At 38.4% G+C, this 25,322-nt stretch overlaps 1 protein-coding gene across 1 annotated transcript in view; it reads left to right on the plus strand.

The window, feature by feature from the left end:
* Nucleotides 1-4,242: 4,242 nt before the first annotated feature.
* The window catches only part of LOC130085068 (collagen alpha-6(VI) chain), a 39,420-nt gene continuing 18,340 nt past the window's right edge, over nucleotides 4,243-25,322 (plus strand). The window contains exons 1-19 of the mRNA XM_056250627.1: nucleotides 4,243-4,261; nucleotides 4,582-4,614; nucleotides 6,627-6,720; nucleotides 6,796-7,404; nucleotides 13,184-13,753; nucleotides 14,127-14,696; nucleotides 14,821-15,438; nucleotides 15,537-16,103; nucleotides 16,316-16,867; nucleotides 17,908-18,483; nucleotides 19,325-19,915; nucleotides 20,879-21,219; nucleotides 21,846-21,924; nucleotides 22,713-22,849; nucleotides 23,543-23,635; nucleotides 23,883-23,936; nucleotides 24,206-24,277; nucleotides 24,683-24,709; nucleotides 25,167-25,211. Coding sequence (XP_056106602.1) covers nucleotides 6,645-6,720; nucleotides 6,796-7,404; nucleotides 13,184-13,753; nucleotides 14,127-14,696; nucleotides 14,821-15,438; nucleotides 15,537-16,103; nucleotides 16,316-16,867; nucleotides 17,908-18,483; nucleotides 19,325-19,915; nucleotides 20,879-21,219; nucleotides 21,846-21,924; nucleotides 22,713-22,849; nucleotides 23,543-23,635; nucleotides 23,883-23,936; nucleotides 24,206-24,277; nucleotides 24,683-24,709; nucleotides 25,167-25,211 — 5,577 coding nt within the window. The 5' untranslated portion in view covers nucleotides 4,243-4,261; nucleotides 4,582-4,614; nucleotides 6,627-6,644. The remainder of the gene's footprint in view (nucleotides 4,262-4,581; nucleotides 4,615-6,626; nucleotides 6,721-6,795; nucleotides 7,405-13,183; nucleotides 13,754-14,126; nucleotides 14,697-14,820; nucleotides 15,439-15,536; nucleotides 16,104-16,315; nucleotides 16,868-17,907; nucleotides 18,484-19,324; nucleotides 19,916-20,878; nucleotides 21,220-21,845; nucleotides 21,925-22,712; nucleotides 22,850-23,542; nucleotides 23,636-23,882; nucleotides 23,937-24,205; nucleotides 24,278-24,682; nucleotides 24,710-25,166; nucleotides 25,212-25,322) is intronic.

The raw sequence follows: 25,322 nt of genomic DNA on the forward strand, positions 1-25,322 counted from the left end.
ACGCCTGCCATAGTCACTCAAAACTGGGATGGCAATATAATTCTAGTCACATTTATGTTTTGTTTAACAGTAATGTCACAAGGGTTTTCCCCCACTCAACCCCAGAGCTTCTCAGTGGTTATAGTCCCGCCCGAATGTGCCATCTCAGTAATCATTACAGACAATGTAGGTAAAGATTACAGCGACCTTTACCTTCTGTAAAAAGGTCCGGGGGACCTCAGGTAAAAAAATAAATAAAAATCAGCGTTTTTTTTAAGTATGGAGGCGCTTGAAAAAGCATTCATTTGGGATCTAGGCGGTGGGACCATAGACAGTAAGTAAACATAGACCATAGACAAGTCTGTGGCAAAACTCAAGTTTTTTCCCACATAGCCTACCATTCAGATAAAAAAGAAGGCCGAAAGCACTTGTCCGAGGCACGAAACGTCTTTTAGCTTTAGGTAAGTGCCTTCCAACAGAATCCAATCAGAATTGAATTAATTGAATTGATAAATCGTTCGACCTGACCTAACCGTTATTTATAGTTTATATTATGTTTGTGCAAGTGATATCAGGAAGCAACCTAATATGGACATGACAACAGGGAGGTGATGGTGGTAAGTAAATCGAGTTAACGTTATCCCTCCCACTTCAGCTAGTTTTACTGTCATTTCTTATCCCGTGCTAATTGGCCATTACATATTATGCCCCTTTACACAAGATGTAATATAAATCTATGGTGTTCCCAGAATGTGTCTGTGAAATTTCAGCTCAAAATACCCCCTTTTTGGGTGTGAGAAAAAACGCGCCCGTTTTTGTGTGTGTCCCTTTAAATGCAAATGAGCTGCTGCTCCCAGGCCGATCCTTTACTCGAGTTACAACAACAAATCACGCGAATCTCACTCATCCAGAATCTCAGAGATAACCAGTAGCGGAGTGCAGGAGACACTCAGGAAGAGGTAGTAACTTTTAGACGCACCTGGGGTCTCATTTATAAAGCGTGCATACGCACAAAACGGTGCTGGAAACGTACGTACGCCAGTTTCCACGCAAAGGTTGTGATCTATAAAAAACAAACTTGACGGGAGAATGTGCGCACCTTTAAGCAAACTTTGAGCCGTGCGTACGCACGTTTTGGAGACGGAGCAGTTTGGCGACACCGATGGTGAGCTGGAGCTAAATGTCTTTTTGGTCACTTTTAGACCGACATTCTAAAGAAAATTATACATACAGTATACAGAAAGATAATACAAATATAATTTCACTCACCAAGCCTATCACATGAAGCAAACATCCATCCCTTTTTAAACATCCATCCCTTTGTTCTTTAGTGAAACTGACGCAGCCTATCTAAAACCGTAAATCTTCATTATAATCATAAATACAGTGTTCTGTGAAATATGTTCACAATAACAGTTTAAATAAATAAAACTATGTTTTACTTCTGATATAAACATTTAGATTAAATATGCCATTCTGATGAATGGAGTTAGACACTTAAATTACATGAAATCATTACTGAGAAGTTACAAAAAAAAATTATATTCAATAAATAGAAATATTTGTTGTGGATGCAATGCTTTCAAACACTTTTCCTCTGGCATGCTGTGTTTTAATGTTTTAACTACAGAGATAATTGCTTATCATGATAATAGCAGATTGTCTGAGAAAATAGTTTCGTGCAAATAATGCACTACAAGGTCTATCTGTTTCCATTAAAAATATAAATCAATTAAACTTTGGCCAGTGGAAAAGATTGAGAAAAAATTTCTCTGAAATGTATTTTACACTATTTGATTTATTTATTCAAAAACAAGGCAAGGATATAGACTACTAAATTATTTTTTATTAATGTAACGGCACATCCGTATTTCATATTTTCCAAATGTCTTGTAGCCTACCGTTAAACATGTTATCACGTGGATGAATAATCATATGCAAATGACATGCAGATGAGGTTATGCATAGTAAAACTAGGTGTTGTAAGCTCCATATATGGTTATTTCGGGGTGGAGACGCATGTGCGCACAATGTTCCGCTGACTGGGATTTATAAAGTGAATTCTGCGCAGGTTCTGGCGTACGCACGGTTTTATAAGTCAGAAAATTTGTTTGCGTACGCCATTTTTGGCTTTCGGACGCACGTACACTTTGAGTAAGGATTCTACGCACAGTTTTATAAATGAGACCCCTGGACGTTTCTGAATGGTTAGTGGATACATGTACTCTGTAGGCTAGTTGATGTATTGTAGAGTTACATTGATTCATCCTTTTCTGGGGGATTTCCATTGAAAATAAAATTAATCCACTGCTCTCTTGTCTAATCTGAGACTGGGATTCTAAATAGTAGTCAGTGCTCGTCTGTGCAGCAACGACGGAACAGTTTGCGGCTTAGCTCGAACTTTTGCCATTGCGTTAGGTTAGAACTGGTTACACTGTTGTCGCTTGCGATTGCGAAAACCAAATCTATATTATAGATCCCCTTCCTACCTCAGAAGAGGAGCGAAATCTAATCGGCTTATTTTTGGACATGCTTGCAGAGAAAGGCTTATCAAAAAAAAATGATTGGGTTGTCACCTTTTCACGTTTTCTGGGTTGGTAGATGCACCAGGGCCCGATTATAGCACTTAAACACAGAAAAAGTCAGATTTTCATGATTTGTCACCTTTAATATTACAGACGTCCTGTGATAAAATCACATTACTCCATCTACCCTTGCAAAACTAATCCCGTCCAAAATAGGGTTTTAGTAGGCTGTTATTGGTCAGATTAATCTGCTATGTAGTCCAGCCTTAAAGGGGTGATGAACTGAGAAATCGAATTTTCCTTGAGCTTTTGACATCTAAGAGGTCATCAAATTATAAGAATATCCTGTAAGTTTCAGAACTGAAAACGTCCTTGTTAGTCCAATAAAAGCTTTTATTGACACCAGGCTCGGCAAACGACTCGTTTTTCAAAGTGGGGAACTATGACGACAAAGAGGATAAAACACCACCCCCGCAGAAGAAGATCAACGCCTACTTCAACACGGCCGGTTTAGCCCCGCCCACCGATCCGCGCATTACACGAAACTCATTATAATATGCAAAACTGTTATCCACTCACAGCAGTGGGCGTTTACTTCCGAGTCTTCAATGTGAGACGCCCATAAAAACCGAGCGTTTTTGAGCTAGGCTCAAAACTAGGGTAGAAGATAGCCTATTACTTATTCATTTTGATGTTTTTGAATGTAAAAACCAAGCGAACGTCATAAGTTGACCTCAGACAACAATATAAAACAATTTAAAAAGCCAGTTCATGACCCCTTTAATGACAGAAGTCAAAATGTTTGGCTACATGAGATTATGATGCATTTATATTCACATTCATCATGTTAATGTTATATATGAAATATAATGTCAAGGAATTTTATTCATTTTAAGATTTCTCTTGTTCATGAAATTGTCCAAGACTATTATTAGATCTGAAGCTACATGTGCGTCAGAAACTGTGGTTCACAACTAGTTTTACTTCCGATATTTTACATTGGACATCAAGTGGTGACCCAGCACAGTTCTAAACTGTTTATCATACAAAACTAAACAAGAATCTCTTAAACGATGAATCGACCCTATCAGAACAAACTTGATGACCCACCCGTTGAGAACTAACAATATAAATAAAACAGCGTTAAAGATGCGCAAATGAAGGAATTAGCCAAGCTATTAGTATTTTCGATAAGTAAGATTTAACCAACCCAACGCTATACACATCCAAGCAGAACTTCTGAACCCGAGCTAACTGAATCAAATTCCAGTAAAAAGATGAATAAATCTGCTGATAATGTTTCTGTGAATTACCATTTTAAATTAGGTTCTAACATATTATAAAATGCTTCTCTTGCATAAACAATGGTTAAAATGGTCACTTTATGCTTATCTATGTTTATAGTATGCCTTACATGTGGTGTTGGAACGTGTCCATTTGTGTTTATCTGTATACAGACTGCATTAGACAAAGCACATGTTGTTAAGAAGAGCAGCTCTGAAGCCAGAATCCTGTCTTGTGTTCTTGCTGATGGACCACAGACTGAGAGGAAAAAAATCCACAGCTACAGGTACTGTCAGGAACGGGCCATGATCGGGTCAAATGATCTGCTTTTAATGTGCACATTAAATGCAAAAGAGTACACAATCATTTGGACTAATTAATAGTGATTTGTGTGTGTGTGTGTGTGCATTTTAATCATTTTAGAGCTTATTCAATAGCAAAACAACCATGTACATTCGTGGAACGACCTGTGGGTGAGTAAATGATGAAACGTTTTCCTTTTCCTTTAGCATTGTTATAAATGCACTGATAGAAATATTAAATTAACTAAGAGCTAAAGAAAGCAACAAACATGAAGCTGTAAGCATCTGCAATAATCCAAACGTTGAGTGTGAACACGTTGCATTCAAGCTTTTCGATGGTGAAGATAAACAAATGATGAATCAATCGTGCATGTGTGGGTCTGTATATGCATGTCTTGAAAGTCATCTTCTCCTAAAATGGAAATCATGGTGTTGAGGAGTGGCTTGATAAGTTTCAAAGAGAAGTTTCAGATTTTTAGTTTCTCATTCAGGTTGGACTCGTCCCTTCGGTGCCTGGGTTCTGTGTAAGTTCACCTCTTTACTCTCTTCTTTTATTATATTTAGAGTATAGCGGTTTGCACTGAGGTGATCTGAGTATAATCCATGCAAAGGCATTATGATGATGATACTATGATCGAGTATTTTAGCTTGTCGAGATGCCTGAAATCATGTTTCAAAGAAAAACTTCACAGAAAAGATCACTGGGTTTTTCATGTTTGTACTATAAACAAAAGTTCAAATAGCATCTTATAGATTTTATTTGGGTTTTATTCAAGCCTCTTTTTGTGGGTTTAGATCTCTCATCTTCACTAGCCAGTATTTTCATAGACTCAGAGTCAGGATTGATCCTAAACGCATTAGGAAAGTATAGCATAGAGCTGGCACACACAATCCTTGCTAAAACTTGAAACACATTTGCTGCTTCTGTTATTGTTAGTGGCTTGGAATGAATATGAATTTGAAATATTAGAACTGTTTTTGTATGTATTCAGATGTGTGTAATTCTCATGCTTGCCTGTTGAATAGCATTTCAAATGTTTGGTTATTTCAAGAAAAGATGATATCAAGACAAGGTTTATGTTGTCATAAAAATATTGATGCTTTTGTTTATGAAATCCTATACAGTACACTAAGTTTATATATGACGTTTAAGTATATGAAATGTAATATTGAATTGAATAATTCCTATAACTGTTTAAAATTATAATTTAAATATGATCGTCATGGTATTTAACTTTCAGATGTTCAAGCTCTGCTTCGCATCGAGGTCCTTATATAATTATTAGAGCAAAACTACATTTAGTCTATATTCAGATATATATTAATTACATAATTTCTTCGAATTATGTTCTAATCTTAGTGACTTTTGTTTTTGATCAGTTGTAATATTAGTTGTACACACAATCACTGAACAATTGTATTATACATATTTCAGATTCAGACAACCGCGTGTTAAATAGCATTTTTAAAATTAATTTGATACATTTTAACAAAAGATTTGATCAAGACAGTACTTGTGTCCTCGTACAAAATACTCATGCATGTCAATAAAACTAATAATTTTCTCAATACTGATCAAATATTTTGTAAAAATGTTGATTAATTAACATTCAGAATTACTGATAAAGTAAATCATAAATTGTTTAGCATATTGTAGTAGTTTATCATTTATTTACATCTATGTTCACTAATTTGCACATATAATGTAAGAACCTGAAAGTGAGTGATGTTCCTAAACGTTTCATCTGCCGCTCTGCTGGAGATGTCTGTCTGTTCTTCATCTGATGGGCTGGAGCTTCATCTCAAGTAAATATTTTGCTTAACTGTAGGCAGATGTTTTAAGGATGTAAGAGTAATTCAGAGACTAAGGAAGTCCACAAGAGGAGAACCCCCTCAATGCTGGCCCACACAATCAATGATACAACAATGGATGGGTTTTAGATCATCCTTGACCTTGATATGTTTGTCTGGGAGACATGCGCACATTTGACATGTATTTGTATCTGGACGATGTATTAAATCAATGAATAGATATGGAGTCTTGGCCTTCTAGGCTTCGCTAGTTGTTACACTTGTGTGCAGTCAGTGTAATTTCTGCAAATGCTGCTGCATCTGTGCGCATTTGATAAAGTTTGATCGGACTTGTTGCGGTTTTGCTGACCTGTGATGGCCATGGTTTACATGGTAAACATAAAGTGAACATCAAGTAAACAAAAAGTGCGCCGTTTGGTACAAGGCCCTTGTGTGGTAAGGACGTATAAGTGGTCGTAGTCCCAGTAATGCACACAAAACTGTAGATCTCATATCTCAACCCGACAGTCTTTACAAACATTCTGCGTGTTATTTTTTATTCAAAACAGGAAAGATCAGTTGGAAAGTGGAAAGATTTCTGTGTCCTTTGATTTATATAACAACATCCCTACTACCCTAATATATCTGTTCAATCTTTCTTAAAGCTAACATCATATTATATTTACAATTCTGTTTGGTGATGCGAGTGTTGCAGAAACTTAACCTCATTGGTTTCTTTTTTCAGGGAACAAGGAACTCAAGCATGGAGAAGGATTGGGGATTACTTGGATTCCTTGTTCTGTCATTATGTTTTCTTGTCAGCAATGGCCAACAACTTGGTAGGGGCAGAATTTACTAGATCATACGAGATGATTATTTTCAGTTTTGTCTGATTGTTGTTTTCTTTCTCTCAGTCTGTACACCGGAGACAGTGGCTGACATTGTATTCCTGGTGGATGGCTCTGCCAGTATTGGGCTGGACAACTTCCAACAAATCCGTGAATTCCTCTCCTCGCTCGTAGAGAACTTTGAAGTTGCTTCTGACAGGATCAGGATCGGTCTGGTTCAGTACAGTGACACACCGCGTACTGAGTTTTTGCTTAACACTTACCAGAACAAAGAGCAAATTCTGAACTACATCCAAAATATGCGTTATAAAACCGGCCAGACGTTTACTGGCCAGGGTTTGGAGTTCATGCTGAAACATCACTTTGTTGTAGAGGCCGGAAGTCGAGCACAGCAGAATGTTCCTCAGATTGCCATTGTTATCACAGATGGTGATTCTCAAGATGAGGTTGAGTCACATGCTCAGGAGCTAAGGCTAAGGGGAATCGAAATATACGCCATAGGGATCAAAGATGCAAACGAGATGTTACTGAGACAGATCGCGAACGAGCCGTACGATCAGCATGTCTACAGCGTATCAGACTTTGCAGCTCTTCAGGGAATCTCCCAGAGTGTGATCCGGGAACTGTGCACCACTGTGGAGGAAACACAAAAAGAGGTCATCCTGATGTCAAAAGGTAACATTTTACATTGAAAAACTTCCAGAGTCACAGCTTTACTGGATATCTGTGAGAGAACTACTGAGAGATCAGTAGCCAGTTGCAAAAAAAACCTTTAAGCTCTTTATTGATACCTATTCCAAGTACTTTTTTCAAACTTTGAATGTTAGCTTGACAATAGCCTTGCCTGAGAATTTAAAATAGTTTGAGGGTTAGCTTGAAATCCTAAGGTTATATAGGAAGTTTGTAGTTTGAGAACTTGGATCAAATCAAAAACATTCCAAGCTAGATTTGACTATACTGTCAATGTAATTTTGGTTTTTAGGGGATTTTTGATAATGTCATTATGTGAAAGTCTGATCATTTAGAAAGAATAAAGCATACTAAAGGGTTAGTTCACCAAAAAAAATGAAAATTATGTCATTAATGACTCACCCTCATGTCGTTCCAAGCCCGTAAGACCTCCGTTCATCTTCAGAACACAGTTTAAGATATTTTAGATTTAGTCCGAGAGCTTTCTGTCTCTCCATTGAAAATGTATGTACGGTATACTGTCCTTGTCCAGAAAGGAAATAAAGACATCATCAAAGTAGTCCATGTGACATCAGTGGGTTAGTTAGAATTTTTTGAAGCATCGAAAATACATTTTGGTCCAAGAATAACAAAAACTACGACTTTATTCAGCATTGTATTGTCTTCCGGTTCTGTTGTGGATCAGCGTTCAGTGCCGCTGCTGACGTAAGACGCTGCTGACGTGTGTGTGTGTGTGTATTCTGGTTCTGTTGTGGATCCGCGTTCAGTGACGCCGCTGACGTAAGACACTGCTGACGTGTGTCTGGTGTGTGTGTGTGTATTCCGGTTCTGTTGTGGATCCGCGTTCAGTTACGCTGCTGACGTGTGTCTGGTGCGTCCGTGTATTCGGGTTCAAATAAATATGGCTGGGCAAAAAATGCAAGTCTTCCTCTGTGTCGAAATCCTTAGACATGTTTGCGAAGATTGTTTTGTTTCCAGCGTGCGTCTCCTTCAGACTGTGAACGAAGCTCGGACGCACCAGACACACACACACACACACACCAGACACACGTCAGCAGCGTCTTACTTCAGCGGCTGCACTGAACGCGGATCCACAACAGAACCGGAATACACACACACACACACACACCAGACACACGTCAGCAGCGTCTGACGTCAGCGGCGGCACTGAACGCGGATCCACAACAGAAGCCGAATACACAAACACACACACACACCAGACACACGTCAGCAGCGTCTTACGTCAGCGGCGTCACTGAACGCGGATCCACAACAGAACCGGAATACACACACACACACACACACACCAGACACACGTCAGCAGCGGCACTGAACGCAGATCCACAACAGAACCCGAATACACACACACACACACACACCAGACACACGTCAGCAGCGGCACTGAACGCGGATCCACAACAGAACCCGAATACACACACACACACCAGACACACGTCAGCAGCGTCTTACGTCAGCGGCGGCACTGAACGCGGATCCACAACAGAACCAGAATACACACACACACACACCAGACACACGTCAGCAGCGTGTTACGTCAGCGGCGTCACTGAACGCGGATCCACAACAGAACCGGAAGACAATACAATGCTGAATAAAGTCGTAGTTTTTGTTATTTTTGGACCAAAATGTATTTTCGATGCTTCAAAACATTCTAACTAACCCACTGATGTCACATGGACTACTTTGATGATGTCTTTATTTCCTTTCTGGAAAAGGACAGTATACCGTACACATTTTCAATGGAGGGGCAGAAAGCTCTCGGACTAAATCTAAAATATCTTAAACTGTGTTCATTGAGTAAGAAATTTTATTATGGGAAAATCGTGATTACTTGAAGAGTGAGCAGCTTGAGTTAGAATTGGTTGACATTTTATAAGGCCCTGTTTACACTAGGGCCTTATAAAGACTAGTCTACGTTATTGCTCTGCCATGCACGCTTTAAGCTTGACATCGACTAGTCCAGGGGTAGGCAAGTTCGGTCCTAGAGAGCCGCTGTCCTGCAGAATTTAGTTCCAACCCTAATCAAACACACCTGAACAAGCTAATCAATGTCTTCAGGATTACTAAAGCTATAGGCAGGTAGGGATGGGAATCGAGAACCGGTTCTTCTTCAGAACCGGTGCCCAGTGAATCGATTCCTTGGAACCGTTTGTATGCCTGCTTAACGATTCCGCTTATCGGTTCCGCTCGTTGCAAATGTGTCATGACGTCACACACGCGCTGCGTTGTTTTGGTTCAGAACGCAACAAACATGGCATCGAGGCAGAAGCTCTCTAAAGTTTGGTTATATTTCACGCGAAAAGACGACAGTATGGCGCCGTCTAGAGCTTAAATCAAACTTCATTCACGCACTGACGCACACATTTATGAAACACTTGCATACACTAGTCAAACATACATACTGCTGAATGCGCAAACAAATACATATGAAATGCACAACGACACACCTAAAGTCGCTCACGCACATACTGTACACGCAAACTCTACACACACGAGATGCGCGGAAGTCCACGCATATACTCATGAGACGCGAGCGCACACACAAACTCTCCACGCACATACTCATATGAGACGCGCGCGCACACACACAAACTCTCCACGGACATACTCATATGAAACGCGAGCACACACACACAAACTCTCCACGCACATACTCATATGAGACGCGCGCGCGCACACACAAACTCTCCACGCACATACTCATGAGACGCGCGCACACACAAACTCTCCACGCACATACTCTCCACGCACATACTCATATGAAACGCGAGCACACACACACACAAACTCGCGCACATACTCAATGAGATGATGACGGCGCCTCATAACAATATGGTCACTTGCAACACGTGTAAAATTTCCATTTCGTCAAAGGGGGGAACTACCTCCAATAGGCTATGCAGAAACATTTGGCCACACAGCAACACGTGTAACATACACTGATGATGAATAAGCGCTGCTTTTAAATGAACATTTTTTTTAAACAAAAATTGGCAGAATTTCATTTTCTAAATGGCATAAACAGACTTTAGTCCCATGAAACTTAAACTAAATTGTCTCTGTTTCTGTCACTGCGACTTCCCGAACAGGCGAACACGCACGCACACATCACTTTTGAAGTAAATTTGAAAATTGATGATGCAGTGCATCGTAATGCATCGATATATCAAATTGAACTGAATCGATGACATGATAATCGTAATCGAACCGAACCGTGAGACCAGTGTAGGTTCACACCCTAATACTCTGTGGTTTGTCTTCTGATCAGATATTAAAGCGAGTTAATACAAACAAACAATTTGTACTTATTCGCTCACCCAATGAGAATCGATAAGAGAATCGATAAGGAATCGAATCGATAAGCAATATCGATAATGGAATCGGAATCGTTAAATTCTTATCAATTCCCATCCCAATAGGCAGGAGAGGTTTTTTTCAGTGTTGGAGACAAACTCTGCAGGATAGCGGCTCTCTAGGACCAACTTGCCTACCCCTGGACTAGTCACTGATCAGGGCCTATAGAGGGCGCAAAAGGATAAGAAATGTTTCAAGTCCACTTTTACGCTCCATTTCCAAACAGTTATAATGACAAATAAATGCATACTCTGAGAACGCTCCACAAGAAATGTTTGATGCCCATAGTATACCATCTAACCACGTTGGCCAATCAGAAGCGCAAATCTGACGTCAAACACAGCGGATAACGGCCCACACTCTGACATCGCAAGGCAAAACCCCCGGTTTCACTGTCTACACGACAACACTGTGACCGGCGTTTCTGAAAATCCTCACCCTGGCAGGGGTTTTCAAAAATTTTCGGTTTCAGTGCGTTTTCGTTTGGACGAACGGCCGAACCGCGTAAAAAAAGTCACGGTTATAAAAATACCCGTGTCCGTGTGGACAGGGCTTTACTGTACACTTGAGTTAATTGCCCTTCTGCTCTGCTGCATTGTAACACACACGTACAGACAGCGCTCACATCACGTGCATATCACGCACACACAGAAACATTCAGTAACGTAGAAATGTATCGTCAACACTGTTCTGTGATTTATCTATAAAATAACTTAGAAACTGAAAAGTTCTAACTTCTAACATATATTTCTTAGTAACTAAAACTCACAGCTTCACTATTAGTAGAGAGATGTTGACAGGTAGAGTTAATTCACACTCAATCGCTCTGTCTCTCTAATGCATTCATATAAATGTCATATTTACTGTGCGACTTTATCTGTATCTGATTTACAACAAGCAGTAATCTGTGAAAAATATAACTACCCACAGACAAAACAACTGATAAAAATAAGCTGTTATGGAGCAATATCCTTGTGGGCAGCGCTGTGTCATACGCCATAAATGTGCACAAGGCAAGCCGCGTTCAGTTTTAGCACGAGGTTCAGGCTTATTCATTAATGACATCATCAGCGACTAGTCCATGTCGACTCGACTTTCATCACGTAAATGATGACTTCTGAAAAGTTGTTCAATCCCTAGTTTACACCTGGTATTAAGATGCTTTTTTGTTGATCGGATCACAAGTGAACGACGCTAAATACAGGTGTAAACGGGGTCTAAAACGTTTTGATCTTGTCCACTTTCAACCACGCCCAGAGGTAGTCGAACGCATTTGACCGGATAGCTTTCGTAGTGTAAACACTCATGTGGTCGAATGCGTTTGAAGAGCCACAAAAGACGTCTACTCTCTATGGAAGCTTGTTTACGCCACAGAATGAAAAATAAAAAAGGTAATTGCGACTTTTTATCTCACAATTCTGACTTTTTTTCTCACAATTGCGAGTTTACATCTTGTAATTCTGACTTTATTTCTCAGAATTGCGAGATATAAAGTCAGAATTTATTGATATAAAGTCGCAATTGCAGGTTATAAATTCAGAATTGCGTGATATAAAGTCGCAATTGCGTGTTGTAAAGTCAGAATTGTGAGATATAAAGTATTCTGAGGGGAAAAAAAGTTAGTCTTTTCCCCCCCCCCCCCTTAGAATTGGCCTGATAACTCGCAATTGCGAGTTTATATCTCACAATTCTGAGAAAAGATGTCATAATTTCGAGATATAAACTCGCAATTGTGAGAAAAAAAGTCAGAATTGTGAGATAAAAAGTCACAATTCTGTCTTTTTTTCTCGCAATTGCGACTCTATTTCTCATAATTGCGACTTTATTTCTCAGAATTGCGACTTTATATCTCGCAATTGCGACTTTATTTCTCACAATTCTGACTTCATATCTCGCAATTGTGAGATAAAAAGTCGCAATTATTTATTTATTTATTTTATTCAGTGGCGGAAACAAGCTTCCATAACTCCGTCTACTGACCTAATTAGTAAACATTATGGATCGCACGCTAGACAGACGGGATTTAAACTTTGTCGGCTGAAGACCCAAGTTTGGTCTCAGGATGAAAAACGTACCAAACACATTGTTCTATACTCTATATATATTTTCACCCTCCCCTCAAAGAAATCTGGACAGAAGTTGTTGGAGACGGAGTGTAAAGCGTCTCCCTCGTCTATGTGTGATCCGATCGACCAAAACGCATCTTAATACCAGGTGTAAACGGGGCCTAAATGTTGTGGAATCTCAAGTTAAAGCAACAAGGCAACATCATGACAGCACGTTCTCAGCAAATACCGATTTCATCCTTAAAATGACATTTCTATTATTCTATTTGTACAAACACAAGAATTAAGTGGTCTAACTAAAACTCTTCCATTTGCTACTCTAGGCTGCAACGATACTGCTCAGGCAGACATTGTGCTCCTTGTGGACTCGTCTAATAGCATTGGAGACAATTTTAAAGAAGTGAGGACGTTCCTCCATGCTTTTGTGGACAGATTTAACCTTAGACCTGATAAGGTGAGAGTGGGACTTGCCCAGTTTAGTGACAGAACATACCAAGAGTTCCTACTTGGAGACTATTTAGATAAGGGAGACCTGCACCAAAAGTTGGATGGTCTCATCTACCGTAGAGGAGGAACCAACACCGGTCAGGCCTTGACTTTCATCCGTGAGAAGTACTTTAACCTGGCCAGAAAGAATATCCCTAGCATTGCCATAGTCATCACAGATGGGGAATCAAGTGATGCTGTTGATGAACCTGCCCAGAGACTACGAAATATGGGAGTTGCCATCTTTGTCATCAGGGTGGGAACAGGCAACATGGAAAAGCTGCGCACCATTGCTAATATCCCACATGAAGAGTTCTTATTCAGTATTAACAGTTATCAAGAACTGCAAGGTCTAAAAGAGAGCCTGCGCAACAAAGTGTGCTTTACTGTGGGCGTCCAGTCAGAAGGTAACATTTTACCTTGTATGCTTTCCCATTTGTGTTTATACCTGTGGGATTATTGAATATAAAAATCCTTAAAATGAATACAAACAAAACCAAAACTTTCCATAAATGTATACTGTAAAAAAAAATTTTTCATGATTTATCACAAGATTTTTTCTTTTGTGAAATCAACTTAGATAATTTATGTCGTTCAGATAACATAATATTTTGAGTTTCTGTTGATTAAACCAATCTCCATTGTATTAACTCCAATTTTTTTTTTAAGTTAAACCAACAATCATTTTTCAACAGTCCCATCATACTGTTAATCTACTGTATAATCAAGTGTTTAAATCGTTTTGGATAGAAATAATTTATTTGTTTCCATTCTCTTCAGCTTTTTTGAAAAAATTTGCTGATATCTTCATACTGGTTGATAGTTCAGCATCTAAACAAGAGCAGCAAATAATAAGGAATTTGCTCTATAGACTGGTCAACCAGCTCGACGTGGGAAAGAACGCTAATCGTGTCGGCCTGGCTCAGTTTAGCGAAAATGTCAAAGAGGAGTTCCTGCTTAATACTGACAAGACCAAGAATGAGATTGGGTCATTGATACGCACCCTCCAGCTGAGGCCTACAGGGGAGCGTAGAATTGGCCATGCAATTGAATATGTCCGCACTCATTTCTTAAACAGCGCTGCTGGAAGCCGTGTATCTGAAGGTTTTAAGCAGTTCCTCTTAGTCATTGCGGCTGGAGAATCTGATGATAGTGTCATCCAAGCATCCCGTAAAATTAATAAAGATGCAGTGACGGTTTTTGCTGTTGGCTTGAACAAAGCTGATCCGTATGAGATGAAGGACATCTCTAGTCAACAGCACAGCTACAAGTTAGTAGGCAACATTCAACAAGTGCAACAGAAACTTAAGTCTGCCATTGACGCATGGGAGGACGTTCCTGTCACAGAGGGTGAGTGCTTGCATAATCTTCTATTCTTTCAATAAAATTCATAAAGTGTTATTAAACTTTAGATTTGAAAAACTATTATGTATTACATAATCCAAAAGACTAAAGTTCTTATGTCTTTTGACAGAGTGCAAGTTTGACGTGGTGGCAGATATCGCTTTTATTGTTGATCAGTCCACCAGTATCAGATCCGAAAACTTCAAACTTGTGCGCAACTTTCTCGGGAGCACCATCAGAGGTCTCGACGTGGGCGAGGGAAAAATAAAGGTAGCTGTGATCCTCTATAGCGACTCCCCTCGAGCTGATGTGTACTTGAACACCTTCGATGATAAGGCTGACATCCTGCACTACATCAGTAGCATGGCGTATGGTCGTGGTAACACATACACCGGAGCTGCTCTGAAGTTTGCCAAAGAGCATGTGTTTACCAAAGCAAGAGGTAGCAGAAAAGATGAGTATGTTCAGCAGGTTGCTGTTGTTATCACCGATGGAAAGTCCACAGATGACGCGGCCAGCGCTGCAGCAGATTTACGGCGATCAGGCGTCACTGTATTTGCGCTTGGTATCAAAGACACAAAACAGGACGACTTGAGAGAGATTGCATCCTACCCACCCAATAAGTTTGTGTTAAATGTGGAACGCTTTGATCAACTAAATTCCCTTGCGAAGATTTTAACCAAAACACTTTGCAATGAAATCACGGATGCCATCATACCTAAAATCTCACTCGACGCACTATTAGCAGGTTTGCACAATATATACTTTTTTTTTATTACTAGCACAATGTTCAACCTGTTTCACAATTCCAATTTCATAATGGAATACTCTTTCACTACTTTGTAGGTTGCAAGCAAACAGTCAAAGCTGACATATACTTCCTTGTGGATGAATCAGGAAGTATATCCTATGCAGACTTTGAAGATATGAAGAAATTCATCATTGAATGGCTTGATGTGTTTGAGATTGGGAGTGACAATGTGCGCATTGGGGTAGTGAAGTTTGCAAGCCGTGCAACCACAGTTTTCCGATTACACGACTATAGCACAAAAGCTGGTGTGGAAAAGGCAGTGGATGATCTCGTTATGAACGGAGGGGGCACCAGGACTGATCTGGGGTTAAGAGAAATGATACCGCTATTCAAAGAAGCTGTACAAACACGTGGCGAAAATGTTCGTGAGCTGCTGATAGTAATCACAGATGGCGAATCAATAGGGACAGAAGAGTCGGTAGAAGTTCCTGCTAAAATACTGAGAACAGAACAGAATGTCAACATTTATGCTATTGGTGTGAAAAGTGCATCTGTGCCCGAGCTCGAATTGATATCTGGCAGTCCACAGAGAACGTATTATGTCAAAAACTATGATTTTCTCAAGGAAATCAAGGAAGACATCCTTACAGAAATATGTGAAGGTAAGAAATTCAATTTATGGCATATGTGTAATGTTTGCACTGTTATTTGATTTGCACAATATTATATTTGCACGGTTGTTTCACAATTTTTTATTAAATTTGCTGCTAAAATAATAACGATGCATGCAATTAAATGCCTGCCGGTGTCCGATTGTTGTTTCAAGATTCTTTTCACAGAATGAGTGTTCACTTTATAAATTTCTTATTTTTAGGTTGTGAAGGTCTTTTTGCAGATGTTGTCTTCCTGATTGATGGATCAGAAAGTGTTAGCACTGAAGACTTTGAAAACATGAAGGAAATAATAGAGTTTGTAATAGAAAAGTTTGCAGTTGGACCAGACAAGGAGCGTGTTGCAGTTGTTCAGTATGGCACAAACACAAAAGAGGAGTTTTCCTTAGATGCATTTGATGATAAAGCTAGATTATTACAGGGAATTAGAAACATCAGACAGATGAATGGAAAAACGTACACTGGAAAAGCACTCACAGAAGTATCGCAATCTTTTGATAAGTCTAAAGGAGGGCGCTCCAGTGCCTTGAAGTTCTTGATAGTTCTTACAGATGGAGATAGTAGAGATGATGTAGCACAACCTGCGAAAGTCCTGAGAGACAATTCCATCAACATCTTTGCCATTGGTATGAGACATGCAAACAGATCTCAGATTCATGCCATTGCTGGATCCCACGGAGGTGTGTTCTTTGAAGACACAGTTGCTTCCCTGAAAAAATTAGGCAGTGAGGTTCATCTCAAGATATGTAACACAGGTATGTAAACAAAATCTGAGATTTTTAAAGAGATCACATTATGTCGGTAAGCTCTTTTAGTTGATGTTAAGTTTAGTGGTTTTTAGTCCATGTCTGTTAGCTTTGAGGGCATCTAATGCTAGTGTTCTCTTAAAAGTGAAAACATTTGCAACAGATAGTCTTTCTTCATTAAATTGGACCAAAACTACAGTACTGATGACTCATCTTACCCTCCATTTCCAAAGTCCATCTGATTCTGACCGGCAATAGCATGTTGACATTTACGGCTCATGACTGTTTTGCCAAAAGAGAAGGACTGTACATTTTTAAAGGGTTAGTTCACCAAAAATAAATTATTTCAGTAATTACTCGCCCTCAAGTCGTTCCAAACCCGTAACATTTTCTTCGGAAACACAAATAAAGATATTTTCCATGAAATCTGAGAGCTTTCTGTCCCTCCATTGACAGCTAAGCAACTGACACTTAGAAGCTTTAAAAAAAAAGTTCATAAAGAGATCGTAAAACTAATCCATATGAATTGAGCGGTTTAGTCCTAAATGTTCTGAAGAGAGACAACTTTATATGATAACCAGATTGAATTTAGGCTTTTATTCACATATAAACATTCATCAACTCACACAAAACCACAGAGCCAATGAGGTTCGTTCTTGTGTTACGCTTCCACAAGAGGTTTGTTCTCATGCGTCAATTAGGTTCGGTTGAGCTTCTGTTTATGTTCGCTGATCAATGTTTATATGTGATTAAAAGCCTACAGTAAATTCAATCTGTTCATCATATAAAGCGATCGAGTCTCTTCAGAAGATTTAGAACAAACCGCTCGATATTGGATCGATAACCGCTGCATATGGATTCGTTTTTTGTTTTTGGGTGAACTATCCCTTTAATGTGTACATCTTCTAAAAGATTGTCAGCTTTCATGTGTATCATGTTGCTGTCGTTGTATTTGTTTTAAATGAATGAAATAAATAAAATATATAAAAACCAAAGCCAGAGTGACATTTTCAAGTGACTTCTTACATTATGATCTTATATCTTTCCAGAATGCAAGACACCCGAACTGATTGACATAATCTTCCTTGTGGATGCCTCTGGTAATCCCAATAAAGATGGTTTCAAGGAAATGATCAACTTAATGTCATTTGTGGTGGGCAAATCTGTGGTTGGAGAAAGACGGGTACGATTTGGCGCCATCACCTACTCTAACAGCCCTCAATCAGAGTTCACCCTGAAGGAGTACAACAGTCAGGCTGATGTTCTGAGGGTTATCTCAAACCTCAAATCTTCAGGGGGAAGTAGAAACACGGCCCGGGCCCTTAACTACACACTCTCCTACTTTGACACAACTCATGGTGGACGACGGGCAAAGAATGTACCCCAAGCGCTATTTCTGATTACAGATGGCAAGGTTAATGATTTAAGTGGACTGGAAACTTGGCCTCAATCCCTGGCTAATTCAGAAGTCAACTTTTTTGCTATTGGTACTGAAGATGCAGATGAGGTCCAGCTAAGGGAGATCGCAGGAGAGAATGGCCGAGTGCACTATGCAAACACCTACCAGGGTCTGCGTGGACTACAAAAAATCATCACCCAAGAGCTTTGCAATCTTACCAAACCAAGTAAATTTAATTTCTCATCACCTTCTATCAGTGCTTGGGAATAACTTGCTAAGATGGCAATGCTACTAACTTAGCTACATTTATCAGTAGCTCAGCTGTTTTTAAAATGCTGTAGATTTTCTAATAACAAGCTTCCCTGTTATATTGATGTTCATTTCTTTTTCAACTCCAGTTACTGTTTGTTTGTTTTATGGATTCTTTTATGTTGTATTAAGTGTGAATGAATCTGTTCACTTTTAATGCTGACATGCTATTTGAGTTCATTTTGTTCAACAAAAAAAAATTCTGAAAATGTATGGCTCAAAGACTTTTGAACAAATTAACTTAAAGCTCAACATGTGAATGTTCTTCTGATTAAATTATATCAAAGAGATGTTACCGTATTTAAAAAAAGGTTGATCTCTTAAATTGCTTAAATGTATTCAGCTAATTTTTGTCAGTAACTGCGTTTTAATTTCTGCATAATCACTTCATGCATCTTAATTGATCGGATGTCCATTTATACTTGGTCACATAAATCTTTCACTGCAAAATAGATATAAATCTGACCTACTCTTCCCGTGTTATGTGGCAATAATTCAGTTTAAAGCTTTATCTATGCCCCATATGATGCTTAGTGTTAGAGTCACATCTTGTATGTGTCTCATACTACCTTCTGAGATATTTGTAGCTATATGCAGTACAAATGCAAGATCTGAAGTGACCAAGTTTAAATAAACCCTAAATCATGAGTAGCTTGCCAATCTAGTTTCAATGTTGCTTCCCCAACACTGCGAACTATGCTTTTGTTTTTGTCTCTATTAATGTTGTTTGTTCTAATGTTTGTTGTTTCCCTTTCTAGTTTGTGAGATGGAGGTATCCGACCTGGTTTTTTTAATTGATGGATCAGAGTCTATTAAGGAACCAAGTTGGTATATTCTCAAACAAACCATGATTGGCATTGTGAAAGAACTGGATATTGCTCAAGACAAATGGCGAGTGGGTGTCGCCCAGTTCAGCGATAAACTCTTGCATGAATTTTACCTGAACACATACACTAGTTTTGTTGAAGTGGAGCAAGCTATAAACAACATTGTGCAAAGAAAGCAGGGCACGAATACTTGGGACGCCCTGAAATTAATTAAACACTACTTCACAAAAGAGAATGGATCCAGAATAGAAGAAGGAGTCGCTCAGAATCTCCTGCTGATCACAGATGGACAAGCTAATGATCCAAAAGACTTGAATGCACTAGCTTATCTCAAAAACAAGAACATAGCAATAACCGTTATTGGGGTTGGCAATGAAATAAAAAAATCTGAGCTTCGTGAAATAGCTGGGTCACCTGAACGGGTCCTCATTGAGACTTTCGAAACCCTTGAACTGAAGACAACCATAAGGAAAGTGTTACATTTCCTCTGTAAAGACCAAGCAGATAACTTTCCCATACAAGGTAAGTAATTCGTTTTTATACTATAATTGATAATTATTATAATTATGTACTAAATACTTTACATGTCAGCACTGTTTCTAAACTTGATGAGCTGCTGTCTGTTTCCAAATATGACCATCAAAATGCTGCCTTATGAGGGAGCTCAATACGTTTTGAATCAGAGCAATAGTTATAGGGTTAGTTAGTTCACCCAAAAATTTAATTTACTCACCTTCAAGTCATTCCAAATCCGTAAGACATTCGTTCAACTTCGGAACACAAATGAAGATATTTTTTAAGAAATCTGACTTTCTACCAACTACCACTTTCAAACCCCAGAAAGGTAGTAGATGCATAATTAAAGTAATCCATGTTACCTCAGTTTTATGAAGCGACGCAAGAGCAGGTGTTGTTACATGAACGCATGTTCGACATTAGGCTAATAAAAAAAACACTTGAAAGTGTCAGTTGCGTAGTCAATGGAGGGACGGAAAGCTCTCAGATTTCATCAAAAAGATCTTCATTTAAAATTCATTCTTCAATAAAAGCTAAATTACTTTTTCCTCTAGAGACAAAACATTTAAATACTTTAAAATCCACAAGATGAATCTGAAAACACTTTTTTTTTGTAGATAAAAGTATGTGATTTTAGGAAAACCTTACCTGGTCGGTAACACTTTAGAATAATGGTCCGTCATTAATAGATAACTACTGTATGTTAGTTAATAGTATAATACTACTAGTTAATAGTTAATATGTAATACTACTCATTTTGTCCTGCATTACTTCCTGCATAGTTACCTATTAATGACGGGCCGTTTTTCTAGTGTTACCAAAAAGTCTACTAACATGGTAAATGGCAATATAATGTGTAGACTGTGCTATACATATATTGTATGCATGCATGGTATTATTGTTAATGATGTTAACTATTTTGTCTATTCCCTTTCTTGAAGATTGTGACCTATTGTTTTGTTTGAACAGATTGCAATATTGACATTGCCTTCGGGTTTGACGTGTCCGAGCGATTAAGCACGCAACCCCTGTTGAGACCTCAGGCGGAAATGTTGGTTACTGCAGCCATCCACCGTATCTCCATGATGGGTGATCTGTGCTGTGTCAAAGTTGACAAAATTACAACTAGATTTGGCTATAGGCTAGTGTCTGGACAAGATGGCCGTGTTCTGGAGGATTTTGGCTTTGACAAGTACAACGAGGATGTGGTCAGGAAACTGATGTTATCGCAACCTTCAGAGGCTCTTGCCTTCAACGGGATTCTGTTAGATTCCTTCAAAGGAATGTTTGTCTCTGAAGCCAAGGCAAAGGTGGGAATGTGTCTGAGATATAAAGTCTGAGATATAAAGTATTTAACTATATTAAATTCTTTATATAAATGTTCCCTTAATTATACAAGAGCACTCTGCTGATGTTATTCAAAAATGATTTAGTTTTGGTGACATAGAAACATAGTTGAACTATTATTTATACAACCAAAGAAACACTATGCACTTGTATTTGCTATCATATTTGGTAACACTTTATTTTAAGGTGACGTTGTTACATTGCACTTAAGTACTGAGTAATATTAATTACTAACTGCTTACTATTTTAGTTACGTTTAGGGTTAGCTACTTGTAATTATGCATAATTTACTGTTATTACTATAGTAAGTACATGTAGTAACATGTAACTATATCACCTTAAAACAAAGTGTGACATTTTACCCAAAATTGTGAAATAAATTGCATCTGTAAGAGGACTATTGGAAAAAAATATGCATTTTAAAAATGCAGATATGGTTGGGAAATCAGTTTAAGCATTTTTCTCACTTAGATCCATATTGGACACCTAGATCGCATTAAATATATTTATTGCTCATTCAAGACAATGGAACTCAGAAAATGGTAGTCACACTGAACGATGATGCTAAAACCTGTATGTCTGTGTCTAGGTTTTAATAATTTTCACAGACGGGTTGGATGATAGCATTCAGCGTTTAATGGAGAGTTCAGAAAGACTTAAACAAAGTGGTAAGTAGCAAAATATCCCACCACTCACTTTTTAGAGTTGCTTTACAGCAGAATTGAATTCTGTTTGCATCATTGATCATTTTTTTACTGTTTATCACAGTAAAGCTGCTTTTGAGACAATTCGTATGGTATAAAGCGCTATATAAATAAAGGTGACTTGATTTGATGGGTACAGTACGCATCACATGACTAAACATGCATCATCAGTTTACAGGTTACAGTCCACACACTAACACGAAAACCTTTTCAAAACAACCCGTTTTCAAATGTATCCTCTTGGAAGAAAGCCTTAAAAAGGTCTTTAAACAATTCTCTCTGTGGATGGAAGGCCAAAGCATAGAGAAAAATAGGCGTCTTCCAATTTATACAGATTAATGTGGATATACAATAGCCTTTATCACTGTATCATAAAAATCTGGCCCATTGTACAGTAAAGTATTTTAAGATAGATCCACCCATTCATACACTTGAGACATTCCTTGATTTGTTCAGTTTAATGCAAAACTTTAATTACTTTTGTAAAAGGATATAGTTACCCCTCCCTCTCCATCTGCAAATCTGAGGTTGCGTATTGATTTAGTTTTGTTTGATTTTGAAGCACTGCCTTTTTGTCTTATTAGTAGTCTTGCATAACCCCCATGGGTTTTTTTTGGGAGGATTTTTTCCCCATTTAACCTGAACGTGAAATAAATTTAAGTCAAAGTAAATGTAAGTCAAGTTTAGAGAATGTGACCCTGAACTTGAACCATTTCAAAGCTATTTGTGCTTATTTCTGATGTGTAAACTAGGGGTCAGCACACTGCTGATTGTGTCTTTGGAAGGAGAAATGGATGTTCACCAGCTGGAATTTGGCAGAGGTTTCGGCTACATGCAGCCACTGGCCATCAACATGCTGAACTTAGGCAATGCTCTTATGAAACAAATTGTAAGTATGAAAACAATGCTTAAGGACTCTGTTTACTCAAAGAAGCAGTTTTCAGCTCTTGCCAAGCTTATTTTTTCACACCATCTGCACAAGTTGCTTCAACGGCTTAGCAGCTCTGTTCTGAAAGAAATTTTATAATTGAAATTGAATGTTTATTTTGTGTATTTTAAATGAAGACTTTTCAAAGCTATTTTCCTTTAACTTGTGTAGATGAAATAGTGTCGCGCTTTTTCTCTCTCTCATTAAATAAATTAGCATTTAGAATATTTTATGCTTTTCATTTGGCCTTTGTTTCAGGAGCCAGATTTTTACATCGTACAGAAAATTATATATTGCACAAATATCAAATATTGAAATGTATTAATATTACCATGAACTACATTGACACAGTGATATGCACAATTATTAACATCTTTGATTTCCAAATGCTCTTGGCAGACTATAAATCCCCACACAAAACACATTGTGATCGACACAAACCATTTCAACTGGACCAATATTTAAAGTAGTCTGGATTGTAGCTTGTGTAGATGTGTTTATAGTTTTCATGTCCGTGTTGCCAACTGTCTAATTTGGCGAGCTTCTACGAAGTGAATTTGTGGTAAAATACCCTAAAATTGAGATGCATGGCCTGTGACTTCAACAGCAATAGACAAACAGTTTCACACATTGTGCGCCTTTTTCTCCCCTCAGGAAACAGTGGCGCTGAGGAAATGCTGCGATGTTCCTTGTTCATGCTCTGGTGTACCTGGACCACGAGGACCCCCTGGAAGAGCGAATCAAAAGGTCAGAGATCCTCAATATGTGGATTTACATCATTTCTCGTTTCGTTCATCTTCATTGGATTTTTTCTCTCACTGAGCTTGTCGCATTATGCAAAGGATAAATGCATTTCTGCTTTAGAATTTGACTTAAATGAGTTAACAGGCTTCGCATAGGGAACGTGCCTATAATACCTTAAAGAAATTCTACTTATGTAGGGCGCTCGCTCAGTTTTCTGTGTCAGCATCCCTTTTTTGTTTTTATTATTTAGGGCTCAGTTGGTCAGAAGGGTCACCCTGGATTTCCAGGAGATGAAGGTAGTATGGTAAGTAAAATTGTAAGCCTAATGTCTGCTGTCATTCTCAATATGTGTGCTTTATATTCCAATTCAGCAACTTTACAACATTAGTAATTCAGAAGATGATGTATAGCTGATATGATGAGTTTTTTTTTTGTTTCGTATGTAATTTTGCCCTAAGACCTCATCTGTAGCAATGAGTCTGATGATATAGGACAGAATACACATGTTTTAGAGAGGATGCACACTGTATATGCCATGGATAAATATTCTCTCTCCCGTCATGTGTCTGGCAGGGAGAGCGAGGACCACCAGGGCTGAATGGAACTCAGGGAAATAATGGTTGCCGTGGAAACAGAGGAATCAAGGTAAAGTGATGTGATCATCATTGGAGATGCATCTCTTGATGTTGTTTGCATCAGGGCAGTGTTCTGCTCGGAATTTCTGTATTTATCTCAGAATGTGAATTAGCACAGCATGTCTTTGTTCACCAATTTAGAACATTAATTGTATTGTTACTTTTTGCAATCATCAAAATAAACAAAAATAAGATTGCATAGATAGAGGCCATGAATCAAATTGTTAATGTAGAAAATAAAATGGTTTTAAATTTTGTTATTTAGTGCAAACACATTCATGCATTTAAGTGTGACTTAATTGCATAATTAAATGCATGATACCTGCACGGCTAGGGTACATTATGTTAAATCAGATGAGATTGTGTTTTACAGCCGTGCTGAATAAAGGAAATGTTTCAAATCTCTTTTCAATAGGGTCAGCATGGCCACACTGGAAATAAAGTGAGTAACAAGAGTTATTATTTTGTTTACTGCCTGTTAGGTCTATTATTGCTCACACAAATAATTCTCCTAAGTGGTTTCCGAGTGCTTGTTCTGCCGTTTTTTTAAAATCTGCAACTACAATTTAGATAGCACAGAAGACATTTTCATGACAAGGAAAATTGCATGGGATATTAAGAGTTTTATAGAATCTTTTTGCAATGACAGACAATGGTTTTTTATGTGTTTTATACAAAAAGAAGTAAAACATTTCCAGTAAAACAAGTCCAGATTCTCATTAAAAATAATGATATTTGCAGTGTAATGGTTTCCATTAGGCAGTTTTTGGTCTGCTTTTTTCCAAGCTGCAGATGTTATGTGTAGGGTCATAAACAAGTACATATTTGTTCTGTGGTTGTTGATTACTTCCCTAAACATGACTGTAAGTGTGTGTGACCCTTTGACCTCTGTCTGACAGGGAGAAGATGGGGAGATCGGGCTGGATGGAGTGGATGGAGAACAGGTTATTTCTCTTACATTCACAGTATCTTAAATGAATATGCTGAATGTTCCATTAATCAATCTATATTAATATTACCGGTATATACAAATATTGGCTGAATGTTTTGCATTT

Source organism: Rhinichthys klamathensis, unplaced genomic scaffold (genome assembly GCF_029890125.1).
Source record: "Rhinichthys klamathensis goyatoka isolate OS25496 unplaced genomic scaffold, OSU_Roscu_1.1 h1tg000072l_1, whole genome shotgun sequence".
NCBI lineage: Eukaryota > Metazoa > Chordata > Actinopteri > Cypriniformes > Leuciscidae > Rhinichthys > Rhinichthys klamathensis.